Raw genomic sequence first — 22,189 nt, forward strand, 5'->3', positions numbered from 1 at the left:
GCGGATCTACGGCGAGGGCCCGGCCCGCGCCCCTCACGTCTTCCGCAGGGAGCGCTTCAGCTTCGAGACCGTGCCGGCCCGAACCAGCTGCGAGACCCGGGACCCCGCCGGGCCGGCGGGCGGAGACGGGCGGCCGCGGCGGCGGCGGCGCTCCGTGTCCCGGGCCCGGCAGGTGGAGCTGCTGCTGGTGGCCGACGCCTCCATGGTGCGCAAGTACGGGAAGGGGCTGCAGCACTACCTGCTCACCCTGGCCTCCATCGCCTCCCGGCTCTACGCGCACGCCAGCCTGGAGAACCACGTGCGGCTGGCCGTGGTGAAGGTGGTGGCGCTGGGCGACAAGGAGAAGGGGCTGGAGGTCAACAGGAACGCCGCCACCACGCTCAAGAACTTCTGCAAGTGGCAGCACCAGCACAACCGCCTGGACGATGACCACGAGGAGCACTACGATGCCGCCATCCTCTTCACCCGCGAGGTAGGCATGGCCCTGGCCCCAGGCGTGGCCGTGACAGCCACCAGGTGTCCCTCGAGCGTGGCGTGGCCAGACTGCTGGAGCTCCGGCCACCCTGCTCGGCTTTGCCCACTGGTTGTCTCCCCGCACACGCATCCGGCTCGTCCGCCGGGCATCTCAGGGACCGGCACCCACGCCAGGGGTGGCAGAGTCCCCTGTGTGTCCCCTGCCCTGCGCTGTCACCTCCGCTGTGGGTACAGCAGTGGGAACTTGGATGGTGGGACTCAGCCTGATGTCCCTCTGCCTGAGACGTGACTTTGTCCTGTCTGTCCCCGTGAGATGCTTAGCACCCGGCTCCTCCCTGTCCCCAGAGGTGGTCCAGTCGGGAAGGGCTGATAGCACTTCCCAGCCCAAATTAGTCCCCAAACAAACCTGCTAGTGAAAGTGGCGGAGAGCAGCTTAAGAGTACAGACGTCTTGCTTGTGGAGCACATCGGGACGCTATTTCCAGCAGGAATAGCTCCACCGCACTGGAAGCCAGCAGCACTTGCGGTTCAAGTGTAGGACGTAAATGCAGACCGCAGGTAAACAGAGCTGCACCGGCTGAGCGAGCTGGGCTGGTGGCAAGGGGCTGCAGTCCCCGGCTTGTCCCCGAGCGGGTTGTCCCCTGATCAGCTGCGGGTTGGATCTGCTTGTGTCGCCCATGCAGAGCTGTGCCTTGTTGCTCCACGCCGGGCTGTTGATTAATTACGTTGCCAGAGGTCGTTAAGGGACATTGCTCTGGTAGACATGTGGCCGAGTTTATGCAATGAAGTTCTGTAAGAATATCCCTTCGGCGGTTTGGGATTGGTGTTTTCTTTTTTTCCCTTTCCCCCAAGTACGAAAAAAAATAACTGCATGACTTTCCGTTCATTTGAGTTCTCCGGCTTTGCTACATCGTAGGAGCCTGCCAAAAAGGATGCTTTGGATGGTTTGTGGAAGGAGTTGCTCCAGAAGGGGGGAAAAAAGCGCCTGGCTTGCTTTTATAGCTGTAAATAGTTGAAACATTAGGTTCTGTGTGAGGCATCACTTGTGCAACAGGAGCCCTTTTCTGCAGTTTAAAGCCCATCAGTGCAATTTGCAAGCTTTCATTTTTTTATCACTATAACCTGAATGAAGGCAGGCTGCCTAGACTGGGTCAGGATGTTTTTGGGTTTGCTGTAAACATCTTTTTTAATGCCTTATTGAGCCTGGGCCAGAACCCATCACTTCTCTCTGGAGAGTGTTTCTCTCTGCCACTATTCCCACTTATTTTTCTGGGCTATATGACAATTCAGAAACGCTTAGGGTGGCGGCCGTGAACCTTAACATCAATTATTAAGTTAATTTGGATTGAGATAGGATGTGGCTTTAAAGTGCAGTTGCTTTACAGATGCTTAGCTGTAATTCTTTGCATGGACTCCTTCCTGCCAGAATAAGAGGGAGCTGCTAATCAGTAATCCACTTTCAAAGACTCATGAGCAATGCATAGAATTACCTCTCTGGGATGTAAGTAGTGCACAGAATAAACAAATCACCACAATTCCTAGGGTCTCCTTCCACTCTTAAGATGCAAATGTTGGTTCTCAGGGCTGCTCCATGAGAAAAAAAAAAAAAAAGAAAAAAGAGCACAGCCTTGTGTTTTCTTGGTTTACATTTTAACAGCTTGAACTCTGGGATTAGCTGCTCGATGCAGTTCAGGACAACTTAATCTGCTTTAATGCTTTGCTCTGTGCACACGGACATTGTTTGGCATGTTTGACTGAATTAAGAACCAGACTGGAGTTTCTTGCTACATGTGTTCATGATGTTCTTTGCAGAGAGTTTGTGTGAGCCCACACGATTTTTATATGCTTACCCTTGAAATGTCAACATGAATCTATTTGCTGCCTGTGGAATGTAAACACGAAAAGGGTTAAAGGATGAAAAAGCAGTGGAGATGTTTCCTGGAGAAAACAGCCCCACTTTGAACTAAAGGAGAGATTTTTTCCAGTTTAGCTTTTCAATGAGAGTGGCAGCAGTTGGCAGGAGAACACCACTTTTACAACTCTGTTTTGGATGGGTGAAGTTGGTTGCTAAGCTACAAGACGCCGAGCCGTGGCTGCGTGTTTTGATGGGCTCTGAATATCGTCATGCTGATTGTTGAACATCCAGATGTCTCTTTCTAAGTGCCTTGGGCTTCAGGCTTTGGGCAAACGTGTGAGGTACATTTTCCATCGTTGTTTACTAACTGAGGCCACCTTGAGCTTCAAGTCTCTCTGTCAACAGAATAATATTTGCAGATCGTTTGTCAGCTGAATGCATGGCCTCAGCTGTATGGAATTGGTTTTGTGTAGATAGAATCTGCATTGTGCATGGCTGGTGCCATACAAATCCCTAATATAATAATTATCTTTGTTCCAGACTGACATTACACCAAAAGAGGGCTTTATTTGAGGTCCTTACAAAGGAAGAATCCTGACAGAATTCAGCAGTGTTTCTTTGTCCTCTTTGGTTGTCTCTCCTTCTTTAAAGATAAATTAGTAACCATTGATAGACTGAGAGTGCACTGGCAGCTCTCCTTTCTTGTTAAATTAGTAGTGGTTCATATTATATTATATAAGTTCAAATTATGGCTGTCATCATCATCATTCATACTAGGAAGTACTTCCCATGTAAAAAAATTTAGAAGGAAATTCACTGATTCTGAGTTAAAACAGCCACTTACTGCTGGTCATAATCTGTTTTGAATTGGTTAAGGGCTTTAAAACAATTATCCTGCAGATCATAGTAAATCAGTATGAACATGAATTCAGTTTGGGGCGATACAGGCAACATCTTAAAGCTGTTCTTAGGCTTTGTGTTGCTTATCAGTGATGGCAAGGTCCATTAGCTGCAGTGGGTCCTGTGTGTACTGTGTAAATGCAAGATGCACTAGAGTTACATGTCTGGCCATTGTGAAAACCTTCAGTAGACACAGATATTATCTGTCACTAAATATTTCAGAAATTCAGTTGGGTTACACAGTGATAATTTAAATCTGATAATGGGAAATGTATTTTCCTAGGGGTCCCAATCTCTCATTTTCACCCATGATGAGCAGGACGAAGCATGACAGAGGTCTGACTGGACAGTAAGAAAACCTGATAATTTTCTGATATTTCTAAATTTCCTCAGGGCAGCTTGACCATAAGAGCCTTAGAGAGTACATGGCTTCCCTGCTGTTGCGCTACTTTGTGGTTGAGTCCTTGACAGCAGCTGTAAATCTTTGGACCTCATGAGTCCTAGAGCAGATTCCTCCCAGATTCCTCCATGGAATATGGTGGTGCAAGGATGCAATTCTGGTGGCCAGGGGAGTCCTGCACCCCATAGAGGAGCGGCTGTGGGATCAGGAAGAGGAAGAGCTTGCAAAGCCCTCCTTCCCTGGAGGTGAGATCGCTTGTTGTCCATGGCAGAGAAGCCAACAGCAAATTTAGAATTTTGTGTTTCATCACTTGTTCTCAGTGGCAGTGAAGTCAACAGCAAATTTAGAGTTTATTCTGTTTCAGCCTTTTTTATAGTGAACAGTTTGCAGAAGCTGGAAGCAGATTATCTTCATGTTTTTATGGGTTCAACAAAACACTTGCCAGGTTATTTGTCACAATACTGAAACAGATTAGATGGGACTTGCAAACTGCAGTTGAACTCACACTGTTCTTTTTCTGAGGTCCAGCCTGCTCTGCAATTATCCTCTAGAATTCATCCAATCTATTTCATTAGTGGCCCTTAGTTAAATTTCAACTGAACTATTGAATGCATTTGGACAAAATCCAGCTCTCTTCCTTTCCCCCCAGTTCTGAATCATCTGAAGATTAAAATAGATGTTTCTCACAGTAGATACAGACATTAGGAGCAAGAAAAAATCCTTTCCTAAGTGCTTGTTAGCATCATCTGTGATAGTACCATCATGCCTGGCTCGAGCAGAGGGTTCATGCTAGAGCCAAAGGCCACTGTCCTGCCTTTTTCTACACAGTAATTATATGGGGCTGGTGTGTTTGATTTAGTTTAACTGTCCATCTGGCAGTGCTGTTGAAATTTAACAGCAAGCTTTGTATTATCTCAGCTCTGTAGATGATAATTTCATTGCATGGAGCACATGCTTACTTTGGCTCTACTTCTTTCTTTCTCTTTTTTTTTTTTTTTTCTTTTCTCTGTTATCATCTTCCAACAGTTATTATCCCCTAGTAGTAAAACAAGTCACTGTACCAGTGGTCAATAGAATAGATTTCACTGTTAATTATTATTACTCTGAAGAAATTGCAGTGTGATGTGTATACCAGTTTCATAGTGGTTTTTGCACATCTAATACATTTGAATGTCCCTAGGGAAAAACAAAGTAGGACATAACTGATAGGGGAAAAATTTGATTCGCTCCAATCTGGAGAGATGGTGTGGAGTTTCCCAAAAAGGAGCTGTGGCTTAGGCAGGTTAAATCACACATTTTTACTCAGTCATCACTCACCAGTTTCATAACTGAAACTTCTCTTCCCCATGCAGAATCCAAATGCTTTATGTGCATTTTGTCAATATTTTTAAATAACCTGTAGTTTGCATAGCTTTGCTGTGTGTTTTGGGTTTTTTTCAAATGCTCAAGCCTCGGGTTCATATTTATCATATGAACCCCAAAAGGAAATTACCTCAATTTTTAAGCTAAACTGCTGGGGAAATACATTTGGGTTTTGTTTTGGCAGATGTGGCAGATACCAGCAGTGTGGTTTTCCTCAGAAGGTAACCAGGCTTTGGCCACCCTCTCAAAATGTGGCTTGGGGAGGACAGAGCAGTAACCCAGTGAGTCTTTCCTCACCTTTCTGCTCACGTGAACATTATTATTTTTTTTTAAACCACGAGTGCCATTCCACGTTGCTGTGACATCAGTGAAAGTTCACCCACTTTGCAGAGGAGCTGAGGGGAGGGTGGATGTGTGTGTTCCTAACACCACCTCACCCCACGCTCCCTGCCCAGGCCTGCGGTGGGAGCGCTGCTGCAGGAAATCGGAAAGTCGTGCTTAATTCCTTCCTCTGCTTGAGGGATTGTAGGTCTGTATCGCCCACCTCCCAGGAGAGGGCCTTAACCAGGAGCTCGTAAGCTGTTCCAGGTGTTAAGGAAACTTTCCACCCCTCTGACCAAAGGTCTGTCGCTGTTTAGTGAGTAATTCATACGGTGAGAACGAGAGGAATCGTGACCTGAAGCTGCTGAGTGGAGCGCAGCGCTTGGAGCAAGGTGGTCTGGGTTCCTCAAGCACGGAGAGGAGGCTGTTCCTGGGATTTACCACAGGCTGTTCCATGGGAAAGAAGAAGGATGAGCAGTAGGGACCAAAAATTGTGTCCTTTCACTGGCTGCACTTCAGCTGCAGCCAGGGCTAGAGAAACTTTGGGCTCAGAGGCTGCTCCAGGAGGAGCCACAGCTCCCTGTGTGCACAGCAGGAGCCTGGTGTAGACCATACAGTGCTCTCCTAAAAAATCTGCTTCTAGTTGGCCTCATCCCTGGAAGGAATTGTAGCTGGATCACTGGGAAAAGGTTTTATCTGATGAGCTTCACCAGAAGAACAAGTGAACAGAGCTGCAAAGGTTTTAGCTGTGATTTACAAGGTGATGCACAGCTTGGCCTGGTACAAAGCCTCATCCTGTGGGTTCCTCTCATTCTGATCTGAGAAGCTCTGTAGGCTCGGCCTCCCTCAGGGGCAGAGGTGGAGAAACACAAAACATCTCAACCCCAATAAGCAAAGTGCCTAGTGGTTCCAGACTCTGCAACTGTAGCACTTTGGGGCCCACAGGATCCCAAACTGCAAACTCTGTGAGGAGTAGGTAACTCAAAAGACCTGAGGAAGCATTCTTCTGCCCTTAAATCCCACCAAACTGTCCATGTTTCTGCTCACATCATGTTTTGGATCTGGTCAGCGGGCTCTGACCTAATACCAGGTTTCACTGAACAGTTTATTCTTGTTCTGAAACCTACTGTAGAAGACATTTCAGGTGAAATAAACCCCCTGCTCCAGGCAGGACACGGTGACAGTTATCTCCCCTCACAACAAGGCCATGTATACATGGCAGCCAGCCAGCTGCTCCTGATGGATTTAGGATGCCAAGAAAACTTGGCCTCTAATGAGCTGTCTGATTAACTACTAGACTTGTGACGTACAGCTTAGTTTCACTAAGCCATTCCTTTGCCAAAGCTTAACATCTCTTGCCTTCTGCATAGCAAATGCATTTCCTTGGCATTCTTCTGTTTTGAAATGACTGTAAAGCAAATCAAGGGCCAGGCTGCTTTCCTCCTTCAGAAATATCAAAAAACAGTCTTTAAAGCTTCTGCCACTGTTTCAAGGCAATTGAGCATCCAGATCTGAGCAGCTGATTAACTTTCTAATAGAAGCAAAAAAACCCAGAGTGAAATAATCATTGGAAACTGATTTTATTTATCACGAGTCCGCTCTTTCCTCATGTTTTAGCTGGAGTATAGTTGAGGCTACCCACACAGATTTTTTTAAGGTTGTGTCATTACATTGAAGCCTGTTTTTAACAAAAAATTAGAATATATTCCAGGGAAATAAAGCCTTCTACTTCCTCCCAGAAAGTTTACTTCATGAAAGTAGTAGACTGCTTTCCAGGACTGCCCAAGAAAGCAAAAAACAAATATAACTATTTATTCTTGTAATGAATAATCCATAGCCAGTGTTTGATGGATAAGCAGGCATGATTTTCAGTAACATCACTTGAAGTCAAGCTGTTTGGAAACTGGTATTGGTGAATTGACCCAACAGCAAGCTTTTCAGAATATTTGCCTCAGAGACACCACTTGATAGGCTGCAGTTTTTAGCATATACTATGAATAGAAATATATTCCAGTTCAGATCATGCACAGGCAGAAGTAAAAAAGTGAATGAGACATTGACAACGTAGAGGAGCACTCAGTAATCTGCCTCAATGATCAGTGACAATGTCAGCCTTAGCTGCCTATGAGCATCCTCAGGCAGTCACCGAGGGCTGGAAATGGCAGGGAAAACCAGGGTGCTCAATCCATGCTCTGCTCAAAGCACAGCCATGGCATGCCCTGCTCTAGCAGCAGATGGACAACCCACAGACATCCCCATAACAGCTTCTTACAAAGGAGCTGATGCCAGGAAATATTTCCTGTCCTTGTTTCCAGAATCCTTTACAAGCCCCTCTGCTGCTTCCCAGCTGGGATTTGGCGGTGGCTGCAGGACTCCCACACCGACTGCTGGGGGGCACAGAGAGGTGGCCACGGGGCTGCTGAGGAACCAGGGCTCTGCTGTAGCACTGCCCACCACTTTCTGACCCCAGCTGGGCACTCTTCTCCTTTCTGGGGATGGCTGGTCCCACAGCATCTGAGGACACCTGTTTGCCAGCTGTCCTTGGGGAATTGGAGGAGCTGGGTGATTTCACATATGAGCAGTTTGCAGAATCATGTCTTTCCTGCTGTGGGATTTTCTAGGACCAGCCTCTGGTACAGCCCTCATGTCTAGGGAAGGCATTGTAATGCAATCCTGTGCACAGCTTTTGAAATGCTGAAGTTATGGTAACATTTCTGCCCTAATGTTCCATGCTCCACACATCCCATCAGATTACAAGATTGCCTGCTTAGAAAAACTATATTTTTTTAGTTACATTTGTCACCATCAAACCTGGTGAATCATTGTGAAGTCCAACTGTGCATGCTGGTGTAAATTCCCAGCATAGCTGCTTCTTGTGGGCGAATGGGAGTAAATCCTGACTGGCATGAGGCATCTGGGTGCTGATACCATTGTGCCCACGCTGGGAGCAGCACTGATGCCAGCACCTATGTAATAATGACACCCAAATACCAGAAAAGACTGAGTGGCATGTCTCTGCATGCAGAGACAAAGCCTTAATTAATGCAGTTTATTCTGTTTTGCTGCTTTCTGTCTGATTTATGTGCTTCTCATAGAATGTCAGTTTAGCTGCTTGTGTGGCTTCAGGTCACATTGCTCTATCACAGAATCACAGGATCAATTATGTTGGAAGTGACCTCTGAAATGCAACCTGAGTGACCATCACCTTGTGCTAGACCATGGCACTGAGTGCCACATCCAGTCTTTCCTTAAACACCTCTGGGGACACTGACTGCAACACCTCACTGGGCAGCCCCTTCCAATATCTAATCACCCTCTCTGTGAAGAAATTCTTCCTAATGTCCAACCTAAACATCGAGCTCAAGACTGTCTTCTTGTCCCATTGATAGTTTCCTGGAAGCCAGAACTGAACCTGAAATTTCCCCTCCATATATATAATACTGCTTTATATTTTTAGCTAGAAAAATGTCTTTGTTGGGATAGAAACACTTTTTTGTTTCTTTTTTTTTTTTTGTATTTTTAAAGATACTGTCACAGTGTCTGTGCACTCAGTGTGGTTTTCTTGACTTCAAATCAGTGGGATTTGAATCCTGTGCATTTCCAGGTTTGCCTAACCTGTCATAATCAGTGAATACTGCTGCTCTGAAGCCTCCTACAACGTGTGTCTTACTCAGATGGATTTCTTATGAAAGGCTTCATAAAAGGAAGTCCTTGTAGAAAGAGATCTGAAGGGAAGAAGAGAACCTTGAAATTGAAGGGGAAAGAGTACTGATTGATAATTTTGATAATAACATTTGTCATGCGTTGAAAATACCAATTTCATTCAACCACAATGAAATGTTGAAGTGTTCCAAATAGTGTGTCCCCTGCTTTTCCTTCTCATCCAAAAAATGTGTATATATGCACATTCACACTAATATTCTTCCCTCTGCTTCAGCAGAAGCATGGAGAAATTGCTGCTGGTGATAAAAACACAATGCCTGCCCAAAGTTGAAAGACAAAACCTGATGCTACCTGCACGATTTTCGGGGACACCCCATATCTATGTGTGTGAGAAGTGGTTAAGTTGTTGGGATTTTGCACTCTCTCATATCCCTGACTCTCAGCAACCTCTGAGAGTTGCTAAATATATTGGTATATTATTGGGTAACACATTACTAATTGTTCTTGAGAGTTGTGGAATGAGGTTTCACATGTAACAATCTCATTTCTGTTAAGTGAGAGTGCAGGATTGGCTTCAGAAAAGAAGGGTGATCTCTGGTTCAAGGACTGATCAGGAAGCTGAAGCTTTCTCTGTTACTTGGTTTACTTTGGATAAATAAGGAGAATTTTCTGCTTTTATTGTCAATGAGGAAATGCTTCCACAGCATATTTTCGGTACCTACCTCAATGCCAGCGTGAGCATCACAGGAACACAAATTTAACTAACAACAATTAGCTGCAGAACCTATCCAAAACCTGATAAAGTCCATGAAAATACTCCCAGTGACCTTAGCAGGGATTGGCTTGCTGTGCTTCCAACATCTTTAGCTGGAACTTCACACTGATATTTTCATCCAGGTCCTGCCAATGGCAAAGGCGACTTTAACCGGTTGTTACCGCTGGGTGTAAAAATTCATTTTAATGATTTTTTTTTTTTGTAATTTTTTTATTTTTTATTTTTCTTTTCCCCTTCTCGGGCAGGATTTGTGTGGGCATCATTCCTGTGATACCCTGGGAATGGCAGACGTTGGGACCATCTGCTCCCCCGAGCGCAGCTGCGCGGTGATTGAAGACGACGGCCTCCACGCAGCTTTTACAGTGGCTCACGAAATTGGTATGCAGTGCCTTTTCTGTTCCCCTGCCAAGCCAAACACTCACAACAGCTGCATTAGGAACCAAAATACCCCACAATTAATTCCAGATTTCCCCCGGCCCAGAGCCCCGCCTGGGGATTAGGGCTGTGTACATATGCACTTCAGGGTTAACTAATAAGGGATCAGAAGGCAGGGGAAGGCGCACAGTAGGTGTTTCCTCCCTGACAGTGGCCTTTCTAAGCAGCAGTTGGAGTGAAAATTCAAAGGCTGCTGCTACTGCCCAGAGATGTCAATGCATGGCCCTCCTGAGAAAGCTTTTGGCCCATCTGTTGTAATTTGCATGCAGTTATTTATTGGAAAATAAGTCACATTTTTCAGCTTGTTGCATGTGCTGCTGTTAGGAAGCTTTTTTTCCTTGTATTACCTGCAGAGAAAAGCTTTTGTGGCAAAACCCCAACATAATTCTACTATCTTTGTAAGTGTACAGAAATTCCATCTTTATGAATCCTGTAATAAGTGAAATTGTATTTAGGTGACAAAGGTTTGGTCACAAAACCGGTTTAGCTTCGTTTCAGTTTCCACCTCAGTGGACAGCAATTAAATTAGGAGCCTTGCATGTACCCTTCAGGATGGTTTGAGATAGAATTAGTGACAGAAGAAAGTTTGTGTTCTGGGATATTACTTCTGTTATGATATGTCCTATCAGAGAGACTGCTGCCATCTTGATCATGTTTAATTTACTGATGTTTTGTGACCTGTGTTCACTGGAAATACATTTGCTATAAGGGCTGTTCACTTTGGGGAGTGAGCGGCAATTTGAAAGTGGAGAATGTTCTTTTTTTTCCTCTTTTTTTAAAAAATATTCTTGGAAGGAAATAACAAGGAAAGGAGAACTTTCACAGAGAGCCAGCTGCTGAATTGCCTTGTACCTCGTGCCAAACCAAAGTAAAGTTTGCTTTGGGAGTATCATTGCAGTGGTTCCATTTTCAAGGAGCTTGCAGGTAGAGCCTGAGATCTGAGTGCCTTACACATGTGGCTGAGGAAACAGAGGTCACCAAGGATGGAAAATGACCTGGCTCTTCAGGGACAGGTGATCCTAACCCTGCTCCTCTTACAGCTCTGCAAAGGAATTACATCAGTAGTGGCTGAAGAAGGGATCAGGTGTTGCATGAAAACATTAAATACTGTGGCAGGATGAGTCCCCAAAGCAGAAATTTTATTTTAGCAAGCAATAACGTCACAACAAAAGAAAAAGTCGTGTGGAATCGCTAATTCAGTGCATTTAGAGAGAGCTACAGTAGTGCAGAAAGACAGATTCACGTGGGATGTGGATGTGGATGCTGTGAATGAGCCATCACAAAGCTGGGATGTGTTAAATGGCAAGCTTAGCCTGTCATTCAGAGCCAGAGTGCTGGGGACACTGCTTGTGTCCCTTGTACCCAGAAGTGGTGTCTCTGCTGAGGGTCAGCGTTGGGTGAGGAGCACTCTTGTTGATGCATCTGGTGCATGAAGAGGACAGTGATGTCTTTCCTGCCATTTTACCAGCAATAAATACATTTTTAGGTAGATTAAAAATGAAAGAACACAGATCAGTAAAGATAGGGATGAGCAGCAAGCGTTCACATTGTTACCTTGAATTCCACACTGAGAAAATATAAGCAAAAGTGAATTATTTTTAGTGACCTAGAAGCACATTTTGGAGAAAGGCCATTTTCATAGCTAGGCATTTACAGGAATCTCTAAAAACTATAATTTTCAATGTAAAAAAGGCATGAATTGAAATGAATAAATAAGAACCCTAATGGACATGAAACCTCTAGTTTGAGGCTGTTTAAAATAACATCCTCTTTTTTTTTTCCTCCTCACCAGAAGTTTTTAAGAAAGGAGGGGTGTCAAGTCACAGAATGATCTTTGTGTGTGTGGCCTGAAGTGGGAAAAGCTGAGAAGAAAACACAGCTAAAATTTCTTGAGTACTTAAATTAAATCAAAGGTCAAAAAAGGATGAAAAACAAAAGTGTGGCATGGATACCCTTCAGTTAAGCACTTTGGGGAAACCTTGCTTTATTTGATTTGGAGACCAGATTTCTTCCTACAACCCAGAAATCTCCAAGTTCCCCCTGTCCTGTGGGCAGGGTGTAGCTTTAATTTTACAGTGGCTCAGTTCCTCAGTCAGAGGGGATGCTCTGAGCCCAAGATATTTTATTCTGTCAGTTGGAAGGTCAAGGTGAGTGAGGCAGAGTCACTCTCAGCAGGTTTTGTGCACGGGGAGCAGATGCAGCATCTTTAACATGAACTTGATCCTCAGAGTGTCCTCACTGTGACTTCCAGGGGATCTGAATGCTCTTGCTTCCCCCCTGAAGGATTCAAGAGCATTTTCCAGACTCAGATTCTTTCTCTGGAAAGCAACCAAAGTAAACTGAACTGCATCTCAACCCAACAGGAAGATGCACAGCCCGAGGACTCAGGTTGGGTTGGTGCACAGGAGGCCAAAAAGCATCTTTGCTACAGAACAAACCTGCTGCTTCTGTTGCCAGGTCACATCACATGTGAGATGTTTGTTTTATTTCTTTCAGATAAAATAGATGGATTTTGACCAGTGGTTTTTGAGGGGGAGAGAATGAATGAGCAGCAACAGGCAGAACCTCCACAGGCCTGTAAAGGAGAGCACAGAATAGATGCAACCAAATTCTTGGTACAACTGATTAGCTGGCAATAAGAGGTGGAGATCTTTATGTAAAGTTTGATAAGGTAGGACCTGAATCTTGTCCTACTTGTATGTAGGAAAATCAGTAGTAGCTTGTCTTCAATGTCAAATGGAAAAAAAGAGGATAATGCAACAAAAAAACAGAAAGAAACCTTGTAACTTTGACTGTGATAATCCAGTTTCTCCTCAGAATACACAGGAGCAGTGCTAATACCATAAATGTTATTTTGAAATCACAGCCTGCCAAGACATCCAGCCACCAACAGTAAATCCATATCTGGTTATTTTCTAGCAGGGGACATGCTGCTGTCACTTGGGACAGCAGTAGCTTCATTTTCACAAAAATAACCCCCAGGATTCTTGCCTGAAATCATCAGTTCCTCTCCATGTTGTGGCATATGGATGCTTTTTTTTTACTTGTAGCAGCTCCTTCATGTACACCTCCACAGCTCTGCAGAGCTGTGTGAGCTTTGAGTATGTCTGACTATGTAGGCATTCTCCAAACCTTTGTTATCAGCAGCCTATTGTCTGCAAAAAATGATGTTTCCTTGCTTCATGCACTTCCCTGCCTCTTGGGGACATGTGGAGGAGAGCATTAAGGAACCTGAGATTGCTCATAATCTCAACAGCTGTTTAAAGTTTTTCATAGGGCATCACTACATTGGTTCTCCATGTATCCCTTATTAAAATAACCATCAGGAAACAAAAACAAGGAGATTTGCACTCTAATACTCTGGACTCTTGGATCAGAGATTTGTTACTTTGACAGTGCTGAATTATAAACAAGTGAAGATCAGCATGATCCAGTATCGGCAGCAGGCACAGTCAGTCAGTTGGAATTACATTGGAAATGTTTTGTGACAGGATATATCCATGTTATGCAGCTTGGTGCTGTGTTTGGAGGTACAGTCATGGTCAGAAGTTGGTGCTGGAGTCCCACTGTGCTTCGGCACAGCCACGCCACCACCCTAAACAGTTTGCCATCTACAAAATTAGAAGAGTTCAAGGAGATCTAAGTGGAGCTACTGCTTGTTTTATCAATAGGAAATTTCCCCAGATCACAAAGGGAATCCCAGGGAAAGCCAAGAATTAAACCTGAGTTTTGATCTAGAATCTCCTGAGTTTTGATCTAGTCCTTAAATACAAAAGCGTCCCTCCTGCAGCCTTCAAGCAGGCTAAGCTCCAGTTCAGCTCAGTGGGAGTTACATGGGTCTAGCAGCTTAAATTATATGTATCTTTGTTCTTTCCATCAATCTTGAGAAACTTAACATTTTTAAAAAGAGGCAATACAGCCTTTTTTCTCAGTGATAATGTTCATTTGACCTTTTGCAGTGTTCCTACTCCTCTGTTACACAAACACTCTGGCATGCAGTTACTCCTTCTGTCCTCCCGAGTAATATGGTTTACTGATGTTCTTTCCAAGTACTTTATTTTTAGGCTATAGCTTTAGCATTGCTACGTGGAACTAATTAAACCTTTGTTCATTAGTTTCCTTTTATCTTTCACATGTGACTTTTGGGGAGGGAAGGCCAAAGGGTGGGATAAAAGCAGCCTTCAAGTATGTTTAAAAAATTGCTGCAAAAATTTGCATGATAAATCATTCCCCATGTCCACCTGGGACAGCACAAGGGGTAATGGCCTGAAATTGCAGCAGGGGAGATTTGCTTTAAGCATTAGCCAAAACCATCTAAGCAGGACAGTTGAGGGCAGGACTGAAGTGCTTGGGGAGGCTCCGATTCTGGAGGTTCACAGGAGCCAGCTGGCTAAAGCAGCTGTGGCTCAGAGGATGCTGATCCTACCCCAGGGCAGAGGGATGCACAGGATGCCTTTTCAAGGTCTCTGCTCAGCATCATTTTCTGTGGTTATGAGGAGTTATCACAACATCCTCCACAGCTGGGCTGTGTAATGCCTGAAACCAAGGGACTGCACAGAAACTAAAACGAGAAGACCATGGAATGGTTTGGGATGGAAGGGGCCATAAAAATGATCCAGTTCCACCCCCTGCGATGAGCAAGGACACCTTTCACTATTCCAGGTTGCTTCCAGCTGCCCTTGGACACTGCCAAGGATGGGGCAGCCACAGCTTTTCTGTGCCAGGGCCTCACCACCCTCACAGCCAGGAACTTTCTTCATATATTAAGTAGAGACTTTGATACCAAATCTTTTCCAGCATGGCATCATTCTGTGGCCTCTGTCACCACTGAGGACAAAAGTGTCACGAGCACCATCAGCAAAATGTATCAGAGAGCATAATTTTCTGTAAAAAAGCCATTTTAGAAGTGAGATACTGCTCCTGGCATCTCTGCTTGTGTGGCTCACTGAAACATCAGAATACCATGAACTCTGAGTGGATTGGAGCTGTTCATTGGGAGTCTGAGCTGTGTTTGAGCTGCAGGCCACCGAGGAAGGAATACCATGTCTAACTTACAGCAAACTCTGATTCTGACTTCTTCAGTAACAGATGAAACCAAGAACAATGTGTGTGAGACTTAAAGGAGTCTTTTGATGTCTGTAGAAGAGTCGAAAAATACTCCCACTCCTTGTTTTACCACATGTGCTCATTTTGTGTACACTCAAAAGTAACTAAATACAGCAATCTTTTCTTTGCCATGTTCTGCTGAACATGCAGCCCTTTGATTTCAAGGCTGTCAAGATAAAGCAGATAAAGACAAGCTTCAGACCTGACAGCTACAAATCTCCTGGAGCCTTTCATTTCAAAAGGGATACATTGCCAAGGGCACAGAGTCTCACAGCCACATGAGAAAAACAGTGGAGGTTGTGAGTCTCATACTGTGTTTCCTTCATGACAGATGAAGTTTAGGCAAATATCCAGGTAATCATAATTAGGAAGATTTGCTTTCTTAAAACAAAAAAAAAACAAAACAGAGAGTACCCTCATCCAAGTCTTCTCTGCTGACATACATCAGGAAAATTGCTTGATTCCTCCTCTTTGAACCTTTTTTCAAAGTTCTGTCTTAACTTCTGCTTGCAAAAGCTCTCAAATTAAGCCTTCATGAGCATACCCCCTTTTGATTTTGAGAAAAGGGGAGCAGACAAAGCTAAGCCTTCACAAGAGCTGAAGGTGGGGCAGAAAATTAAGCTGATGCCTCAAAAAGAAAACATCACTTGTCTAAAAGATTGCTGGTTAAAATTTTGAATAAAAATTCTTGTCTTGCCCAGCAATATTTTTATTAACTCGTAATGTTATATAAAATATATCATTGTTCCACCTGCAGCAGACATGGTGCTTAAAGCAAACTGTAAAACTCTGTGTGTTGCCTAATATTTCACAGTAGTCATTATCAAAAAACATGTTATGGACATGGTTTAGTGGTGGATTTGGCAGTGTTAGGTTTATGGTTGTGCTCAATGGTCTTTTCCAACCTAAGTGATCTCTGATTTTATGATCCTAAAAGAAGTTCAGTGTTCAGCCTGGGCTTCCAGCCTTCCAGTCTGCAGAGGAAGGCAGGGATTGCTTTCCTCCTTGGCAGGTGGATAATCCAAGTACAATAGTGTAGTTTTTGTGGGGCTAGACTTTTGGTGCAGCAGCCAGTGCAATTTTTACATTCTTGCACCGTGTACTCCCACAGAGTTCATTCATTTACTGTAAGCTGCTGTGAATAATGTTCTTTCCAAGTTCCTCCAAGCTGACCTGATGTGAAATAGGTGTCACCATCTCCTGCTTCTTCATTAAAATGAATATTTCCCTTCCACATGCCCCATTAATTAGTGCAGTGTGGACCTCCAAAGCCACATCTTTTTAATGATTATTTCAGTCTTTGTGGACTCAGTGGTCTCTGATTGCCTGGCCCACATTGCCTGGGCAGAATCTTGTCTGGGAATTGCCTGTCTGACAGGGGTGATGTGTCTGTGATCTCCCACAAGTGTTACAACAAGCCAGCTCAGCACAGGTTTGTTTTGTGTAAAGTCTGCAGTGCTGGTGGGTGAATGTCTGACTGGGGCTTTTTTTTTTAAAGTCTACTCCTGAGAAGAAGCTGCACTCCAGACTATTGTTTCATTGAGTCTGAAGAAGGCTTTTTAGCCAGAAATACTAAAAGCTGCCTCTGGGCTGGAGATTTAAAAGAGAGGATGATTTTTCTTAATCCTTTTTCTTTCATAAGTGACTGATAGCAGTCAAAGAAAAGAAAACTGGAAGGAAAGTTCAAGAATAAAAAAAAAGAGGAATGGCCAGTTTTATAGTCTATGCAATTTTTTTTTAAAGCTTGTGTAATTCCATTCGCTTCTGTTTGTCCAAAAAGCCACCAGCTTTATTAATTGTTATTGCTTAGGTCCATCATGACTTCAAGAGGATTCCTGAGTGATATCAGCATGAAGTTCTTAAGAAGGAGTCAGATACTCACATGAGTTAGAAAAGCAGCCCATGCCAGAAGAAAGGGTTTTATTTTGACAGAGCTCCCACATGCAATCTTTGTTCAGCCAAGGGGAGAGCAGGAGGCTAATGCAGAAGGTCTGGGCTGGTGATTATCCCAAGGAATGTTGAGCCAGGAGCTTCCTGAGCCCTGATCCTGTGAGAGCCACTGACTCACGGGGTAACCTGGGGCAAATCTCTTGACCTTCTTTTGCTCCCAGTTGTCCCAACTGGAAATGAGGGGAAAGGCATGACCTCACTGGCAAACACGTGCTTCATCCGAGCTGAGCTTCTCTGAGAAAACAAATTACAATGCCTGCAGCCTTTTTTAGCCTGCTGTGTCACTTTGTATGTCTCCTGTGGTCAGATGGAGTGCAAGAGCTGCTCTTTGACATGCTGTCCAAGTTCTTGTCCCTAAGCAGGGACTGGTGGTTTTTTTCCAGGAGACCCACCTTGGTTTTTGTGCTTTAGCAAAACCTGGAGTTGGCTTGCTGTACGTTATGGATATTTTCTGTTTTCTTATTTCTAATACTTGAAATACCAGTGAAAAATGTATGACAATAGAGTAACTGTGCATGCTGTTCACTCAGAGAACCTCTGCAGATAGTCTAGAACTGTGTATTAAGAAAAAGCAGAGATATCCAGATTTCAAGAAGCATTTGGACAGTGCTCTCAGACACAGGGTGGGATTCTTGGGGCTGTCCTGTGCAGGGCCAGGAGCTGGAAGTGGATGATCCTTCAAGCTCAGGATATTCTGTGACTCTGGTTTGTTTCCAGCATCCCTGGGACTAAGAGAGCTGCTTCACCACACATCCAGCACAGCTCTGGTGCACTCCTGCTTTCCCTGCAGGGCGTTTGTGGCCTGATCCTTGGAGAGGATGAAAGTTTTAACTGACTTGTCATCATTTCTCTGAAGTATTCCCACCTTGTGTTAGGGATGTACCCCTGTTCCTGCAAGGTGTAGCCATCATTTTTGAAGCATTGCAGGTATTATTTTCTGTTGGGGGCTGTAGCAGGTGTTGGCTTTCAGCAGAGAAAGCTGTGAGAGGAGGATGTGACTCTGTTTGGGTCGCTGGTCAGTTTGGAGTTCGAGATGAATTTACAAGCAGGCCACCTCCTTGTTGCCTACAAGAGGGCAAAACCTGCTTCCCCTCCATCTGTCTCCTTCACCATTTCGTGCATTCCTACAGCATAACTTAACTAAACACCATCCTGCTGGTAAAATTGTATTATGTCATTTTCACTCAGTGGGAACTGTCAGCACCAGTAAGATGCTTCATTAAGTAGAAAGCAGCAGATGATCTACGAACCCATTCTCAATCAGTCATCATTTTACACAGCTGCTGGGAGCCTTTTCTTTTTCTTCAATAGCCTGGTTTGACGTTTGTACTTGTACAAAATGGGGTGGGGCTAAAATTGGCATTGTTTTTAAAAGCCTCCTTTGTAAGATTTGTATTCCTCGAGTCTTTGCTTTCTCCAGAGCTCTGCTTCCAGGCAGGGTCACTTGAAGGATCAACCTTTCCAATTTGGAAGGGAAGCAACCCCCCAGAAAATGCCAGAAACCACTCTAATGTCATGTTAATAACATCAGCAGGGTTATGCATGTGAGGGGTGGTAGGGAGAGACTTTTTGAAGTAGGAAGGGACGTGTCCCTTCCTTAATTTTTGGATGCAAAAGGATGAAGGGGACAGGTGTTAAAAGACTTTGCTGTTCTCATTTCTGTGCTAAAAAGAGAAAAACTTAGCCAGGCAGTATTTAGAGATTACACAGCCCTGTGATATTTTGAATTTTGATTCTTTTAATGAAATGCAAAACCAGATTTCAGTGTCATTGGGAGTTTGTCATCTGCTTTAATCACTTCTAAGTCTGGTCAGAGTGCCTTAAAAGGCAAAGTTAGGACAGGATGAAGTTTAGGTTGTGGTAAGAATTAGGAATTTTAGCTCCATAAAATCCTTCAGGAGTTGCATTCACAATGTTTGTAAGTGAATGTGTTTGTCACCCCAGGACATGTGCATACAAAGTTGACTGGCAAATCAGTATGGAGAGCTAAAATCCATGTATTTAATGCTTTTATCCTCACTAACATCACTGGTGGCAAATCCAGAAGCCTAAATACTGGCAATCAGAGTTATGTATTTTGGAAATTATTCACTACTTACTGCTTCTTTCCTTGTCATGATGGGTTTTTTAAATTATTTTTGAAATTTTGAACATAACAGGGGAGATTCACAAATACTTTGGGAAGCTTCTTCCCCCAAAAGGCTGAAGTCTGCCAAGTAAGTGACTTAGCTCTTGTCATGCACTGGAACAATGGCCTGATTTAATATGACAAAGTAGACGCTGCTAATGAGGTGTGTCCTCAGCTCACCCCATTTATCACTGTAAAGCAGAGAAGTTATGCTGCTCTCTAATTAAAGGTGAATTCAGTGGTCTGACACTTTCCAGGAGATGACCCTGTTTCAGATTCCTCTGCTTTTGCCAAAGTATTTGGGATAAAATGTTCTGTGCTGAACAGTGGCCTGAGAAACATTTCATTTTATTTATTTACTCTGAAATTCTCCACAGAGGCTGTCCTTTTTTCTGAGGAGGGAGGCTAAATTGAAATAGTGTTACAAAGAAATCACCAGTCTCTCTGCTCAAAGTGAAGCTCTTGAAATTCACCTGCAAGCTTCCTCATATCCAAAGGATATTTATTATTTGGCTCTATGAAGGAGAAAAAAGAAAGATGTCACAGGTAGCAGAGAAACTCAAGAGCAGCCCAAGCTGCAGAAGCATTAACAGGCCTATGAATATGTGCACTGTATTGTTTATTTATGTACTTACATGGGATATCCTTAGCAGAAAATGAGTAGTTCTGAAGAGTGAAGTACAGTTATGCAATAAGGGATTTGTCTAGAGAACAAAACTGCATCTTCCAAGTGCTGCAGAGTGGTACCAGAGGCTGGGACAACCTGGAATTCTGCCCTACAAGACTGAAAGCTTCATGTCACAGAGTTCTGGGTAGTGCTATAAAATGCTGAGCACTCTGAAAAATTACATCCTCGAGTTGCTGGTGTGCACCCAACTATCATTCATATCCCACACTGAACCAGTGCTTTGTGCCATGGGATGTTTACTCAGCCAAACTCTTTGGATCAATGCTCCAGCTTTTTTTATTCACCCAGGGCTGTTTAGTACCAAGGCAAGGACTTAGAAATTAAACTCCTTTTCCACTGAGAGACCCTCATTGCCTTATTTCACAAACATTCTGCAGTGAGGTTATTTCTACAACTGTGAGCAGTCTTGGATCAGTAAATGCAATGTAAATACAATGTATTAAAAGCTCAGCCCACTTCCAGAGAATTCACTTTGTGGGTTAGAAGTGGTTCACTGATTATTTGGTTACTCTTGTCAGAGGAATCCTTCAGTTTGAAATCATCTTAGCAGTGAATTGTTTTGCTCAACACCAGCATTTGTCTGAAATTAAACAAAGCTGTTGTCATGTCTTCAGAGCAAGTCTTTATACATAGTGCTGTATCAGACTGAAACTTGACATGTATCTCCTGAGGTTGTCTCTGTGCAGCATAGAAACAACACTATCTGGCCTTATATAGGAAGTTTTGCCAAACAAAAGTGGTTTTACTTACCTGAAAAAAGGTCAAATCTTGCAGACTGTGTCCCTGTCAGGGTATCAGGCTTTTTTTCTGCAGTGGCTTTGATGGGTGGTCTTGTCCTTACTGTTAAAGCACTCTCTGTTGAGCCCTGCATACCTTATTAATCAATTTTGAGCATTAAATTCAGGCTTCAGCTCTCTGCAGCTTTATTTCCGTTCATTCTTCTACCCTTTGTTTAGTTGCATCATAAATACTTCTAATTTTAGCAGTGTAAAAAGATGTAGCACCTTTCTAGACAGTTGCAGAACATTTTCACAAAGTTTTTCTTGCTGAAGGTGATTTGGAAAAACAGTAAGAAGTCAATTGTTAATAAATATAAATGAGCACAGTTCTCTCCCCTCACATGACTGTGAGCTCCAGCTGGTAACCCCTGGATAGTCATATAATTGTATTTATTTGTTTCATTTCCACAGGGCACTTGCTTGGGCTTTCCCATGATGACTCCAAGTTCTGTGAGGAGAACTTTGGCTCCATGGAAGACAAGCGCCTGATGTCCTCCATTCTGACCAGCATTGATGCTTCAAAACCCTGGTCCAAGTGCACTTCAGCAACTATCACAGAATTCTTTGATGATGGCCATGGTATGTGTTATCACTCCCCCTGTCAGCTACGTGGTACTTTTTACTGTGACTTTATATTTTTTAAGAACATTTTATGGCAGCTTGTTTGCTAAATATGACATTTGCCCCTTGGGGAATGAGGACAAAAATTTTGTTTTCCAAAAGTAGAAATAAAAAAACATAGTCTTCAACTTCACTCTTTAATGAATTTTAAAGTCTTCCCTGTGCTCCCCAAGCAACTGCAGTTATTAAACAAACCACTCAAATTCCAAAATGCTGAGATAAAAATGACATAATTGAGTGAATGGATCAAGTTGTTATGGTAACCAAAATGCTTATGGATAAAAAGTATGGTGTGTCTGCTGAATGTAAAGGTTTGCTTTAAAATATTTTGCCGGCTGATTTCAGTGCTCTCTGAAATATTTTTCTCTGAATGACTTAATTTTTTCTCTCAATTTTATTAGATCCATTAATCTGTACTGTCCTGTTTTATGGTCCATATTGCTTTGGCATTGATTTAATATTACCAGTTTAATTTTCACAAATGAACAGAACTTTCCTTTTTGAGTTACTGAGGTAACTCTCCCACCATCCATGAATGGCTTCTCAGAGAGTGTAAGGAACTGTTTCCTCCTCGGTTCATGAGTAGTTGTCACTCAGGAGTGTGGTCTTCAATAGTTATTGATATGATTAAATCCATAGAAAATCTGAACCTCTCATCAAGTAGGTCCATAGTTCTCTGGGAATTAATTTTATTACTGATGCTATCGGTGTGATTTCAAATGCATAATATTTA

At 43.5% G+C, this 22,189-nt stretch overlaps 1 protein-coding gene across 1 annotated transcript in view; it reads left to right on the forward strand.

Moving 5' to 3' along the window:
• Position 1: 1 nt before the first annotated feature.
• Positions 2-22,189, forward strand: part of ADAMTS5 (ADAM metallopeptidase with thrombospondin type 1 motif 5) — a gene marked incomplete at its 5' end in the record, with an annotated part of 36,137 nt that continues 13,949 nt past the window's right edge. The window contains 3 exons of the mRNA XM_015646211.1: positions 2-472; positions 9,995-10,127; positions 21,247-21,414. Of these exons, the coding sequence (XP_015501697.1) occupies positions 2-472; positions 9,995-10,127; positions 21,247-21,414 (772 nt within the window). The remainder of the gene's footprint in view (positions 473-9,994; positions 10,128-21,246; positions 21,415-22,189) is intronic.

The sequence above is a fragment of the Parus major genome, chromosome 1, assembly GCF_001522545.3.
Source record: "Parus major isolate Abel chromosome 1, Parus_major1.1, whole genome shotgun sequence".
Lineage (NCBI taxonomy): Eukaryota > Metazoa > Chordata > Aves > Passeriformes > Paridae > Parus > Parus major.